The 13,036-nt window shown below is 33.9% G+C and overlaps 3 protein-coding genes across 3 annotated transcripts; all 3 read left to right on the top strand.

The window, feature by feature from the left end:
• The first annotated feature begins 245 nt into the window (after positions 1–245).
• Positions 246–3,275, top strand: LOC125065882. The gene is made up of 7 exons (XM_047673737.1): positions 246–286; positions 678–772; positions 862–1,062; positions 1,422–1,579; positions 1,844–2,041; positions 2,361–2,454; positions 2,998–3,275. Exons 1-7 carry the CDS (start codon positions 246–248, stop codon positions 3,273–3,275), a joined length of 1,065 nt encoding a protein of 354 aa, XP_047529693.1.
• A 775-nt stretch (positions 3,276–4,050) lies between these two features.
• On the top strand, positions 4,051–7,011 carry LOC125065881 (probable RNA-binding protein 46). The gene is made up of 6 exons (XM_047673736.1): positions 4,051–4,227; positions 5,597–5,715; positions 5,862–5,953; positions 6,027–6,322; positions 6,439–6,641; positions 6,837–7,011. Exons 1-6 carry the CDS (start codon positions 4,051–4,053, stop codon positions 7,009–7,011), a joined length of 1,062 nt encoding a protein of 353 aa, XP_047529692.1.
• A 1,618-nt stretch (positions 7,012–8,629) lies between these two features.
• On the top strand, positions 8,630–12,631 carry LOC125066002. The gene is made up of 4 exons (XM_047673879.1): positions 8,630–8,718; positions 10,466–10,622; positions 11,246–11,365; positions 11,449–12,631. Exons 1-4 carry the CDS (start codon positions 8,674–8,676, stop codon positions 12,390–12,392), a joined length of 1,266 nt encoding a protein of 421 aa, XP_047529835.1. The 5' UTR covers positions 8,630–8,673; the 3' UTR covers positions 12,393–12,631.
• The last annotated feature ends 405 nt before the right edge of the window (positions 12,632–13,036 follow it).

The following is a 13,036-nucleotide window of genomic DNA, read 5'->3' as shown; positions in this document are numbered from 1 at the left end:
TAGTGACGTTATTCTATCGATTTTTTGTATAAATTTAAAGGTATTTCAGATAAATAAACACTTTATGTAAATATGTATAATAAATGAAATAAGGAATAAAATTTACCTGATTAATTGATCCAATCTTATCTACAACTAAATATTTAAAGATTATTATTTAATTTCGAATTATTCAAAAATCTCTTTCAATTTCCCTGATTAACATATTTTCCATAGTCTACTAGATTATTAAACACTATTACGAAATGTATATATTAAAATTAATATTGCTCTTAATAATCAGAAGGTAATGTACAACATTATTTCACAAATATAGTAATGAAATTACAACATTTTCATATATATGTTACAAGAAGTATCATTAATATTTTTGAACTTTTTATTTGTTATCTTTCATCATTATTATTTATTCTCTATTTTTAATAGAAATATCTTTTAACTGACGGAAGGTTTTATATGTTTTGTCGAGGAACCTTAATTAGGAGTTAAGGACGCCATCTAGTGTATTAAAACAACAACATTAATTAGGATGACTCTCTGATATAATTTTAAAGGAAAACAATTTACAGTATATAGTATAGGAAGGAACGTTTGATTTTCGTGTCATAATTATTAATTCATATACAATACATTAAATTGTGACCTTTTTCACTAATTGTTTTGCTTAATCCATTCAGAATTAATACTCAAGAGCTTCAAACTCGATCTATAGAGGAATTGGAGTTAGCTTATGAGGACGAAAAGAATTCTATGATTGCAATAACAGAAACTGGTAGGTTTAATCTACTTATATTTATATACAAAACTACGTATTATTGAGCATTTAAAATATTCAGTTGTTTTATCTTATTTTTATCTCAGCAGACGAAACTTTTTATGATGACTTTTATGATGAAGTAGATAACAGAATAAAAATTGAAAACTCAATGGATATTGTCTTTTTTGGACCATCCAGTTCATTTTCGAGGATCGATCCTGAGACAATACTGCACATATTAATTAATACAAAGAAAAATTTAATACCAATATCAAGAGCGTTATTAGCATGGGACATTGTAACCGGTGGGTATTTGTACTAATAATACATAGTCACTGCGATATTTGAGTTATACTCATAGTTAAAGACTTATAATTAATATATTTAAATATTCACATGCTGTGAATAGTCTCAGCATGTGAGGCATTCGAGCGTTCACAGTCTACTTTGTGAACGCCCGTTTTGAAATGTCTCGTCAAGTATTCAACAAAAAAGCAATATTTATTATTGTCGATTGTTGATGTAAAAATGGTTACCAGCTCCATGTCAATTACTAACAGGTGGCCCATTTGCCTGTCCGCCTATCTGTAAATTTATGATATTAAGGTTGCAGTAAGAGTTCAGTAGAAGAACTTAATAAAAGTCATGGTCAAAATTTTGATAGATGGAAAAACTGCAGCATTTTTACAAGGCAGAGAGTTTTTGGCATTTGGAAGTCTTTTAAATGTCATACCGGAAGAAGATCTATACTATGTTAATTTTGGTGACCCATCTGTTCACAAGTACTTTTCGAAGAATAATGTAGACTTAAGCAAGCGCAAGGTTAGCTGTGTTAATAATAAGATTTATTTGTAAAAGTTGCCGTCTTAAACATATATCTGGCGTTAATCTGTCGATATTAGTATTAATTGACTCCTTCTCTAACTGGCAGAATAGTTAACTATATAGTTTAATCATTGTGTGTTACAACTGCATTTGTAGAGCATTGTAATGCAATTTTAAATAAATAAACTGTACTTTAAAATAAGAAACCAATATATAAAATATTACTACATTACGGTATAAGTGTTTTTTTTTTTATTACAGATTGGCATTTTGGCTGCAGCTTATAGGCGTTACTATGGTAATAGCTGGTTTAAAAGTGGTTCTGAAATTAATGAATTAGGATATCTATTGTGTGGATTCCCTTCAAATGATCTTAGAAGAATATCACCCGTAACATTTAAGGAACTTACATTTGATGTCTTGAGCAAACTTGGGCGATGTAATCCTGAACAAACAAAGGTGCCATATTATGCTTCAAAATACAGGTGTTATTACAAGGGAGATCGTTATGATCTTAGTTTTCATAGTTGATGATACATTAAATAAAGGCTATGAATGGCAGCCCTCTCATTATAAATTAACATTATATCTATACGATAGATATTTACGAGGTAGAAGTGCAATTTTACAGAAAAGTCAGAATTTTTCTGTAAAATTGCACTTCTATCTAATAGCCATATATAATTAACCTTATTTATTAGCCTTAATCAATGATGATGATGAAACATGATAATATGTCATTAAAAATGAAATATGCAATTATTTTTTGTTTTTTCAGACTTTATATGACATTGCTATACATCCGAATGCTTACGGGGAGCCATATACATGGTCTTCACATGAAGTTGGCCGATTAAATACCTTGTTTACGTGTAGGTATTGAGTATATCTTATAATGATTATCAAAATTTACTACCTCAAAATAATAAAAAAGATCATAGTGTTTTTTTATTATTTCACAAATATAGATGAGTGAAGACTAACTCGCTCACGCCACTTTCGATGGCTTGACTCTGGCACTGAACTTATTGCAGTATTGTATAAATCATTCTTTACACTGTCAGTCAACGAGCCGTCAATTATGGGATCTAAGATCACTCATAGAATGTTATGTCGCTTATGCCCAACCCCATTTTAACCACAAAAAGCGTCCACGTGCAAGCATTATTCTGGCAATCTGCCCTCCTCGCAAAAAACATACCAATAGGTCAAGACTTTACCATTATCTTTGAGGTACCCCCAAATAGCCGCGCCCGAGTTTTTGCACGCCCGTCATCCTAAGTTAAGACGGCCTGCTGTTGCCTGCAATTATAAATCGTTATTCACCTTGTAAGTCAAGATTCAAAAACTATAAATGTTAGTAATGTCTGTTGAATGTATTTGCCAAAAAAAATATTAAAAAAAAATCTTTACAGGCGTTCCTAAGCAAAAAATAAGTTCTATACAACTGGAAGCGATCACAGCCATTAGTCCAAATGTAATGAAACTAATTAAACAGAATAAGTTGGATTTTTTTACTAAACCACAGATACTGAGAATGAATCAAAAAACGCGAAGAATTTATATTTTACGTATGCAATTAAAAAATAGCCTAGATACTAGTCAAATAGCTAAAAAAAGTATTCAAAATATTAAAACAAATATCCTTGTAAAATTCATAGTTACCCTAGTACTACTTGCAATTATAGAATAATTTTTGTTAAATATTATACTATATTATACTTGTTATAAATTACTTGATCGATTTATCTAAATAAATACGTGTACATGTATTTTTGTCTTATTTATTGTTTCCAATTATATCGTAAAAGATTAAAACATCAATTAACGAATTAATTGCCTCAACATTGGAACAGGTGTAATTGGAATATTAATTTTACAATATAATACCCTTATTGTTACTATCCAAGTATCTGTATTGTATGTTTAAATATTTCCATAATGTTTTTTAATATAAATATTGGTTTTGAATAGGACATAGTAGGAAATACACAAACATTTGGATGTAAAGTTATAATATTCTAATATTAGTATAGTAAAATCAATTCACTTTATAAATTTAATAGGAATGTTGATGAATAATTATAACTATAGTAAATATACGGAACTGAATTTATGAGAAGGAAATGTAAATTTAAAAATAGACAAGTAATAAACAGCTTAGTATAAACATCCGTTTTATAATTCAAAATAAAACCTAACAATATTAAGTAGCAAGAAATAAGTATTAAGCTGTGTTTTAATTATTACTTTAATGTTTGTAGATTATTAAAAAATATTTTTAAATGATGACCAAATAAAGAAACATTGAATTGATTTAGTTTCAAGGTCATATTAATATCGCCATTTTGTTGCTCGCCATTTTAGAAATGCTTTCTTTGAAGTTCTTTCATTTTTCTTGCTCATCAGAAGGGCACGTATATTAAAAAAATAATAAATATTTATTATAAGCTTAAAATATATTAAAAATGCCATCCGTTAAGCATTATTCGTCAAGTGAAGTAAATCAATATGAATTATCATCAAGATTATTATCCTTAACAGAAAATAACACATCTTATACACTAACACAAATAAATGGTCAAAGAATATACAGAAAGGCTCCTCATGCTTGGAGTGGCCCTGAACCTTCAAGGAATTGTGAGGTAATTATTTTTCAGTTAAACGTATGAACTTTTAACATAAGCCTATATAACGTATTTGGCCTATTTGATTTACCCGCCACCATCATTGTGTATCTTAAAATATTAGACGCTAAAATTATTTTGAGCTTGTGTTAGTTAGGTGTTACTTATTATGAAAGTAGTCTTCTTTTTAGTGTTCGTATCATTTGGTTTTCAACTTATATATAGCATTGCGCGTATAGAGCATAATTATAGTTTTATCATTGCATAAAAAAATCTATAACTCCCATCCCATTTACTCTTACGAATCATCTAGTCTGCAATTATGTACGCCAATTTATAATTAATACACTTTTAATATTTCCTTTTAAATAAATTGTTAAAATATTGAGCTACAATATTCTATATAGATTGATTTTATAATGTGTATTGTTTACGCGCCTTAGACTTTTATTTTAGTTCTTAAGAGCTGCTATCTAATAATTATGAAAAAAAGAACCTTTGTTTGTTTGGTACCATTCATTGTCTCGAAATATTGAATTGTATAGAAGCGTCCAGTAGACGTAAATAAAAATTAGTATTCAGTAGTAGTTATATACCTTATATACCACCGTCGTCAGTTACTGCTTGTTTTGTTGAACTTCTGATTTGACCATGTTTCTAATCGTTTAATGTCAGGGATACGGGTTCTAGTCAATTGGTCATGCAATGCAATTTGTATAGCATATATTTTTTTACTTGTTTACATTGTTTTTAATAGAGCAATAAAAATAAGCACCCCAAGAAAACTTAAACGATAATAGTCCGTGGTCTATAAATTTCTAAGGTAAAATATATATGTAACTCCGCGCAATCCTACTCAAAGTTGTGATATAATAAATTCGAAGCGCTATGAACTAACAACGGAGCGATATCGTGGAGGTAGACGTGTTACTCGATAATTTTTATACTCGAAACTACAAGTAGTGGTACTAATAAAATTTACCTCATGAGTGAATTATATGGAAATTTTGTTCCCAAACTTAGCGTTAATAACATTAGTATTAAGAATTTTGAAGATTTTTTATAACCTTTTTTACCGTTACATTAAAAATCTCTACAATTATTCTATTTTTAGTATAATTTTTGTATAAAACGTAAACGTATTCTCAGTAAAATATTGTCTATAAATGACGATCAGTACAAATTAACTAATTTCTTCATGGGGAATGATTTTTTAATGTCCAACTGTAATTTATGTTTTAATATTGTTTGGTCTGGACGGACACCATGAGCGCCTCACTAGACGTATCGTTCCGGCGGAGCATTAAAATATTTTTATATTTTATGGCTAGATTTCACGTTACAAATTATGCATATTATTAAATTATTTATCCTTTTTTAATATTAGGTCTTTATTGGACGCATTCCCCACGATTGCTTCGAGGACACGCTTGTACCTCTATTTCGACAGGCTGGCGAACTGTTTGAATTTCGTCTGATGATCAATTTCTCCGGGTGGAATAGAGGGTAAGTCTGTGATTAAATTTTGTATGTAACGTTTTGTACCTACAGATACTTTTAAAATGTTTTGTGTTTTAAAACTATAATAATTATCGAAATGTTTTGTAAGAAATCTGATAATGTAACAGTAAAAGCATAAATATATTATTTAGGTATGCTTTCGCGATGTACACCACGGAGGCAGAGGCGGGAAATGCTATACGCATGTTCAACAATTACATGATCAGGCCTTCTTGGCAATTGGGTAATTGATTTTGGCGGCTTTTTTTAATTTCTTAGCTTAACTGGACGACATATAAAATAAAACGAAATTCCAGGCGTTTGTCCATCGATCAATAACTGTCGCATATTCATATCCCGCATCCCACCGACCACCCCCACTGCGGAGATAATTCGCTTATTGTATGCGCTGACGGACGAGGTCCAAGAGGTTCGCGTTCGACGTGGCGCCGCATCTTGCGCCGCCATCGTGGAGTACCGCTCACACCGCGGCGCAGCTATGGCGCGCAAGGCGCTGGTGGCAGCGGCGGCGGCAGCCTGGGGCTGTGGCGCGCGACCCGCCGTAGACTGGTCACTGCCACAGTCCCCCCAGTTGCTGCGACAGTATAGAGAGGTAATTATTAAAAAAATACTGATGATTATTTTTTCATTTAATTTACACATGGTAAAAAAGAATTAAAGTATAACGGGACTATATTAGTCTTCAACTTGATATGAAATCAATTTTAGATCGGTCGCTGGAGCCCCGAGCGTGGCGTGGAGCTGTCCCGCGTGGACGACGAGGGCGCGGCGACGAGCGTGGCGGCGTCGCCGGGCTCGGGCGGCTCGTACTCACTGGAGCGCTGGTCGGCGGCGCGCCGCCTGCGCATGATCCGGGAGGCGCAACGCGCCGCGCAGCCGCAAACGCCGCCCTCGCATTCCGCGTCTTTGGAGTTAGTGAATTTTTACTTCCATCAACTACATAAATCTCTTACTCTTTAATTGTATACTATAATATATACTTTAACAGGAATATAAAGATGTTAATACATTATTTATTTATCCTCAAAATTCATTTATATAATTGGATATTTCTATGATTTTATTTATATGACATTACTTACTTTACCTTAAGTCGTTGTCCACAGCTGGTCGAGTCAGTTGCATAGCATGGAGTCTCTGGTGTCGTCCATGTCCACGCTGGGCATGTCAGAGGCGCGCGTGTGGTCACCGCCAGCCGCTCCGCCGCAGCGGGATTTCAACCCGTGGACCACGCGATACCCTCTCGGGGAGTTCATGACGCCCGCTCGGGGCCACCAGTGAGTCGCGACCGCCTGGGACACTCGCAGACAAAGTTTCGATGCGATTTGTAAACAATATAAACGAAATTGTCGGTTGCTTGCAGTCTTTATATTCTGAATGGTTGCTATTTTTTACAAGTTGTCTCGAAACTCTTTTAACAATAATATTTTTGGTCATGGACCTGGACTATGAGCATTTTATTTTGATTGTAAGTATATCTGACTTTACAAAACTAGATGAAGTACTAACTTGAATATTGTGGGATAATGGTTGTACTTTTTTAGGTTGAGTTCATTTTAAAAATATTGTGCTCATAGTCCAGCTTATTAAGGCAATAGTTTCAGACTTGTACCAATATTAACTTTACAGTTAACCCATGGTCAATTTCTGCATCTTTTTGTTTATTTTTTTAATGTTGATTATTTATTGCATGAATTAAGATTGCACTTATTTCTTTTTGCACTAACTGGTGTTTTGTTATTTTAACATAAGCTTAATGCACTCAATATACCATAGTATATTGAACAGTGAGGCACAGGCGGAAATTGGAATAAAACTTGAAGATAATTTTCTATTTGCGAAACCGTTCGTATCTACTTAGGTGTATCGCCTTATCGGTACGCGCTGAAGAATTGCATAAATATTTGCAAATGCTTAAATTAAATTTACTTGCATGAAAGATCTATTTTGAAAAATGTTCTATCATTTTCATTCAAGTTTCTGTCTCTGCAGCACTGTATGTAATTAAATTATTTTAATGCATGTAAACATGTTCGAAATATTTTATATGGTTAAGGAGGAGTTTCTGGCGCGTAAGAGATGACGTTTTATCAAGTAGCATGTGGATTTGATTAATGTGTTAAATTGATTTGTATTTTTCCCTACCTTATGTACTTGTTACGAGTGATTTTATTTACTATAAGAATTCAATTGCTTTGCCTTATATTTATTCAGCGTCCATATAATAATTGCAGGACTATAGAATTCGTCTCTTGCGCTCCACATTATTATGTGGGTACAGGTTTTTAATGATTGACATTTATTATTAATTTTTCAAGTACGATATTTTAAATTTAAGAATCCAATTTCAATATGTTTTTAATTTATGTATTTAATTAAATTTCAAGCTTTTAAGCCAGCATCGGTATATTTAAGAACGATTCTGTCATTATTTAATATTTTTATGTTACGGTAGAATATGAATTAAGGGCATATAGCGATAGTATTATTGCACAACGATCTGTACTTTTTTGATGTTTTTTCAACGAAATGTTCATTAATATCGTAGTTTACTATTTGTGTACAATTCTATATAAAATCAGGTTATAAGTAGAATCAATTTGGAACCATTTTGTCGGCATCGAACGAATGCGGCATTATGAAATTAACTAGAATCGGCAAAATCTAATCATTCCGCAACGAGACGATATGAATTTAGCTCGGCTCTCGGTGTTCAAAACAATATCGCACGACGCTATCGATCGGTCGATTAATAAATTTAAGTACAATGATTTACCGCCGTGTTTCATTTTAACGTATCCCCCGACCGTGCGGCGCGACGCGTCTCAGGTGAGTACGTTTTCATTCAATGTCACACGCAGAAGCGCGTGAAAATACAAGTCGGTTGGTGTCAAACAAAAGTGCGCGCTTGCGTCGCTCGGTCGTCCGCCTGCAGCACGCGCCATGCCGCTGTGCGACAAGTGGGTCGCGCTCAAGATCCTAGAGTTCGTGAGTACATCGGGCCAGGCCGATAGCGCTGCCCGCACTACCGCTTCACATAACACCACACACCCAAAACTAGTTGACTAACTATATCTTATGTTTACTATTCTGCCGATTACAGGCTTCGTTCTTACTCAAGTATCTAATCAAGTTAGGTAGAAATTAATAATATTAGGTAGGGTACATATTGTTTAAATAAAAGCTTCAGCTAAGTTCAATTAATATATAATTTAGAAAAATAAATTGAGCAAGTATTAAAGTATATCTAACAGAAATAAGTTATTTTCGAGTGTTGTTCAAAAACTTCTTTCCATTTCGTTCGCCTCTGGCCAGTGTTGACATTATAGCATGCATATTACCAAATGTTTAGTTTCACAACATGTTATGTAGATGGCTTACTTGAGTTACCTGCGTTCCATTTGGAAGGTATACCAATTACGATATGATTGATTTTGCACAATTTAATTATTTTTTAATTATTTAATTATTTTTAACTTGTTTTTAAATTGTGAAAACTTGTAATGGTTTTTCGCGGAGATAATAATTCTAGCCAAGGGACCTGAACATCTTTACTGTCATAGGTCACAAGTTTGAAACTAATAGGTATTTTTTTTATTCCTAGAGCTCGCAGGATTAATTAAAGATAATTTAAAATTAATGTGTGCATATAGTTTCCCTTATCTCATTTTCGCTGTAAAATTTCCTTATTAATACATGCGTTTCAATGCCGATCCCACGGTGGACAATGACGTAACGATAGTCTTACGAGAGGTCGTAGCTCTGAAGGTAAGTGTAGGGCTAAATGCTGACAAATCGCCAGCTATTGTAAGCTGGGTATTGTTCGAAAGGATTTTTAAACAGACTTCCTTTGAAGGAGCTGTATACTAGTAATTAGCAAACAATATTGAGGCCTGCATGAAATATTTATTAGTTTATAGTATTATTTCACACTCGACATTGCATGTTGTATTTGGTGGAGTAGTAATATTACACTTAATGTCGATCATGAAAGTTTATAACATGGTTGTCACCGGTTGCAACGAGACTGAAAACGAATAGTTATTTCTTTTTGAAGTATACCATGTTTTACAATTTATACTAATCTGTTATACACCTACGTAATGAAAATATGGCACGTCTTGCTTGTTTTTTTTTTTGAATAAAATTATTTAGCTTACAAACGATGTATGTTATATTAGGCACCTTCCACCTACGAAGTTGAAACCAATTGCACAATATTGATATACGAGTTAAGAGCTTAGAACAGAGAGTAGTAAAAGTGGTATGAGTGTGGACGAATTTTCTTAAAAAAATATTAAATGTTCAATAAAATTGCACTTACGATTAGACATACCTAATTACTATTTATCAGAGGTTAAAACCCAATATAAGTAAATTTCTCCTGTCTTACATTTAAATACATTTTGATAGGTGTCGCAGGATGTTTGCTAGATATTCCTCTGCTTCGGAATTTGTAATATTTGTTTGGTTAATTTTAATTAATTGTTATTCGTGCTTCAATGTGCTTTAAAAATATTTGAGTAATATAAAAGCGAATAATTTATCACTTATTAAGCAACGCTTGTGCAAAGAAATTCTTGTAGAATAGAGTGGAAACTTTTGCTTGGTATTTATTTATTGACGATAGTTTAAGCAGGTAACACATACTACTCTCGTAAGATCGTTCGTCAGATCGTTGTAATATTAATTCAAAACACGTTTCGATATAACCATTACATAATGTCGTGCGTAGTTGTTCTGCGTGGCGTGCCTGGTTGCAAAGCGAGTGTCCTCTGACGACGAGGCTCGCCTGGCGCTGCTCTTGCAGAAGTTTTCGCGGGAGTGGTCCCTTCTCACGTCCGTTACCTGGGACTCCGTTGGCGGAGCCTTTGCTGATGCTACATATGGGGGTAAGATTGCGTTTAAATACCTGTTGTAGGAGTAGAGGGTGTCTGTACATAATATTGTCAAGTTCTTTAAGAGTTGTGATTACTTACATATTTTTTTTAGTAATTAATAATTATATTACATATATCAAAAGTAAACAAGCCAATAGGTTAACTTTATTTGAGTTATCCATCATCCATTATCCAGGCTATTTTTGCATTTATTTTATTTTTACTCTTAATAAATACAGTTTTTATTTTATCCAATATTGTATAAACTTAGTTAACTAGTTGCAAGAATTTCAAGGCCGATATTGATATTGTCAGGTAAACATCATTTATTCTCATTAAATAACTACCTATAGTAGTGCACTTGCAGCTCGATATTACTTCGTGGATTTTATTTATATGATAGTAAGAATTAATTAGGAACAGTGCTAGTAACTTTATTCCTGGTATTTTTAATATAATTATTTTTACCTATTTAAATTAGTAGTTAAAATAATTATAAGGGTTAAGATAGCCTGTCACAGATTAGCCTCCGATAAAATTTATTTTTATCTCAATAAAATATTAGCGTCTCTCAAAATATGTAATTACAAGTATTTTTAAAATTGTTTTATTTATTTCATAACCTTTCGTAACAGGTTACGTGATAATAACCTTCGGACTTATATTGGGTCGGATCTTTCAAGAAGTACCAAAGGGACGACGGATATTGGAAGGTTTTCTCCTCGGTATTGGAATGCTTTTCTTTTTAATTTTGGGTAAGTTTAAATTAAGTAAGAAGAATTTCATGTAAGTATTAAAGGAATGTTATGGATTATTGTAAATTGTTTCGTTTCCACAGGTGGTCTAGAGTTAGCGTCACTAGACTCAGTCCCAAGAAACCTAATAGTAAACGCGTCTGTACTGGGTTCGCTGTCGCTCGCTACCGCTATTCTATTTCTAATAGATCTCCTGGGACCCAGAGTGTACACAGCGACACGACCTTCGCAAACCGATTCATTTTCTTCGCCGAAACCCGAAAAGAAAGTTTCCATACTGTCCCATACAACGCCAGCAACTAATGGCCACGTGCCTAACGGAAAGCAAAACGGACACGTACCCGCCGAGAGGCCGAAGGATTTAGATCTTAACAAAGCTAAAGAAAAAGAAACGAAAAACGAAGAGAGCAGCTTGTTCGACGAACCCGATAGTGTGTTTACGAAAATAGACAACCTTCCTATAGAGAAAGATCTAGAAAGATCAAAGTTTGGATCTTTGCGCAACGGCGTCGAGGCAGGAACTTACGTTCGGCTCTCAGATCCATTGTCAATACCAGACAAGCTGCATTACGAACAGGAACTTGCCAAATTCAATGAAAAATATCTGAGAGACTATTTAGATAACGTAGCGGGGCGATTGCCGGTGAAAGAAGACTATTTGCCTGAATTACAAACACCGGTGTTTTCCAAAGTGAAATCGGGCCGATTGAAACATTTGCACGAGGACCTCTCGCTGACGTATGAAAAGAAACGTCAATCGAAGTCTCCGACGAGAGCGAAGACGGTCCCTTCACCGACGATTCAACAACTTGAAGACTATTTACGGAGTTCCAACAGGTCGAGACGGTCTGAAACTCCAGCCTTATTCCCGATGGAGCCGATCGAGGAGAAAGATAGGGAAGGGCCGGATGTAGAAGGGAGAGCGACCGGCACCCCCACGGATCCCGGTTACGTGCAGTACACGGCGGGCAGGTGGCCCGACAAAGGCAGGCAAATACGGACGCCCAGGCACAGTCCGACGCAGTGAATTAAATAATGATGCCCGACGACTGGAATTAGTCATCGCGAGACGCGAACTCGATGTGGCGTGATTAATGAGTGGCCGTGCAATTAGTGGTAGAGCTGACGAGTGCCCGAGAGCGACTGTCGACTGTTGAATAAGTTTTCCGGCTTGTATGTTCGGCTAATTAATTGTTAACCAAATATATGCTGCCATAGTCTGGTGTCATAGTTGTTTATGTGTACAGTATTTACCGAAACCAATTTCATATGATAATTATCGTTTTACAAGCTTCTATTTAACTATATCTGGTATAGTGCGTGTTTGATGAATCTTGCAACTGAACTTTAAACCAAGTCCTTTCAATCGATTGAACTTAAATTGATCACACACTTGAATTTAATTTATTGAAAATACAATCGGGTACCTATATCAGATTTTGTTTTTGTTTACACGAGTCAAATAAAATACTTTTATTAGAAAGGTTTTCTAACTTCATTTATTATTGATGGAAGTATTTTCATTGAAGTTCTTTTAACTACCCAAAACACTGATTTAATTACAACAAATTTTAATTGTATGTCTTATTTTAGCTTTGTACGTATGTGTGAAAATATAGTTATAATTCAAGATGGATTAGGAGGTAATTATTTAATTGGGAATATATAATT

The sequence above is a fragment of the Vanessa atalanta genome, chromosome 8, assembly GCF_905147765.1.
Source record: "Vanessa atalanta chromosome 8, ilVanAtal1.2, whole genome shotgun sequence".
Lineage (NCBI taxonomy): Eukaryota > Metazoa > Arthropoda > Insecta > Lepidoptera > Nymphalidae > Vanessa > Vanessa atalanta.
This window is presented reverse-complemented; position numbering and strand designations above follow the sequence as displayed.

Excerpts from the sequence above, each read along its gene's own strand:
- LOC125065882 (XM_047673737.1), top strand. The coding sequence starts at position 246 with ATGTATATATTAAAATTAATATTGCTCTTAATAATCAGAAG. Across the intron at positions 1,063-1,421 it reads AGCATGGGACATTGTAACCG|ATGGAAAAACTGCAGCATTT; the intron begins GTGGGTATTTGT and ends AAATTTTGATAG. Across the intron at positions 2,042-2,360 it reads GTAATCCTGAACAAACAAAG|ACTTTATATGACATTGCTAT; the intron begins GTGCCATATTAT and ends TTGTTTTTTCAG.
- LOC125065881 (XM_047673736.1), top strand. The coding sequence starts at position 4,051 with ATGCCATCCGTTAAGCATTATTCGTCAAGTGAAGTAAATCAATATGAA. Across the intron at positions 5,716-5,861 it reads TTCTCCGGGTGGAATAGAGG|GTATGCTTTCGCGATGTACA; the intron begins GTAAGTCTGTGA and ends TATATTATTTAG. Across the intron at positions 6,642-6,836 it reads TCGCATTCCGCGTCTTTGGA|CTGGTCGAGTCAGTTGCATA; the intron begins GTTAGTGAATTT and ends CGTTGTCCACAG.
- LOC125066002 (XM_047673879.1), top strand. The coding sequence starts at position 8,674 with ATGCCGCTGTGCGACAAGTGGGTCGCGCTCAAGATCCTAGAGTTC. Across the intron at positions 8,719-10,465 it reads CGCTCAAGATCCTAGAGTTC|TTGTTCTGCGTGGCGTGCCT; the intron begins GTGAGTACATCG and ends TGTCGTGCGTAG. Across the intron at positions 10,623-11,245 it reads TGCTGATGCTACATATGGGG|GTTACGTGATAATAACCTTC; the intron begins GTAAGATTGCGT and ends CTTTCGTAACAG.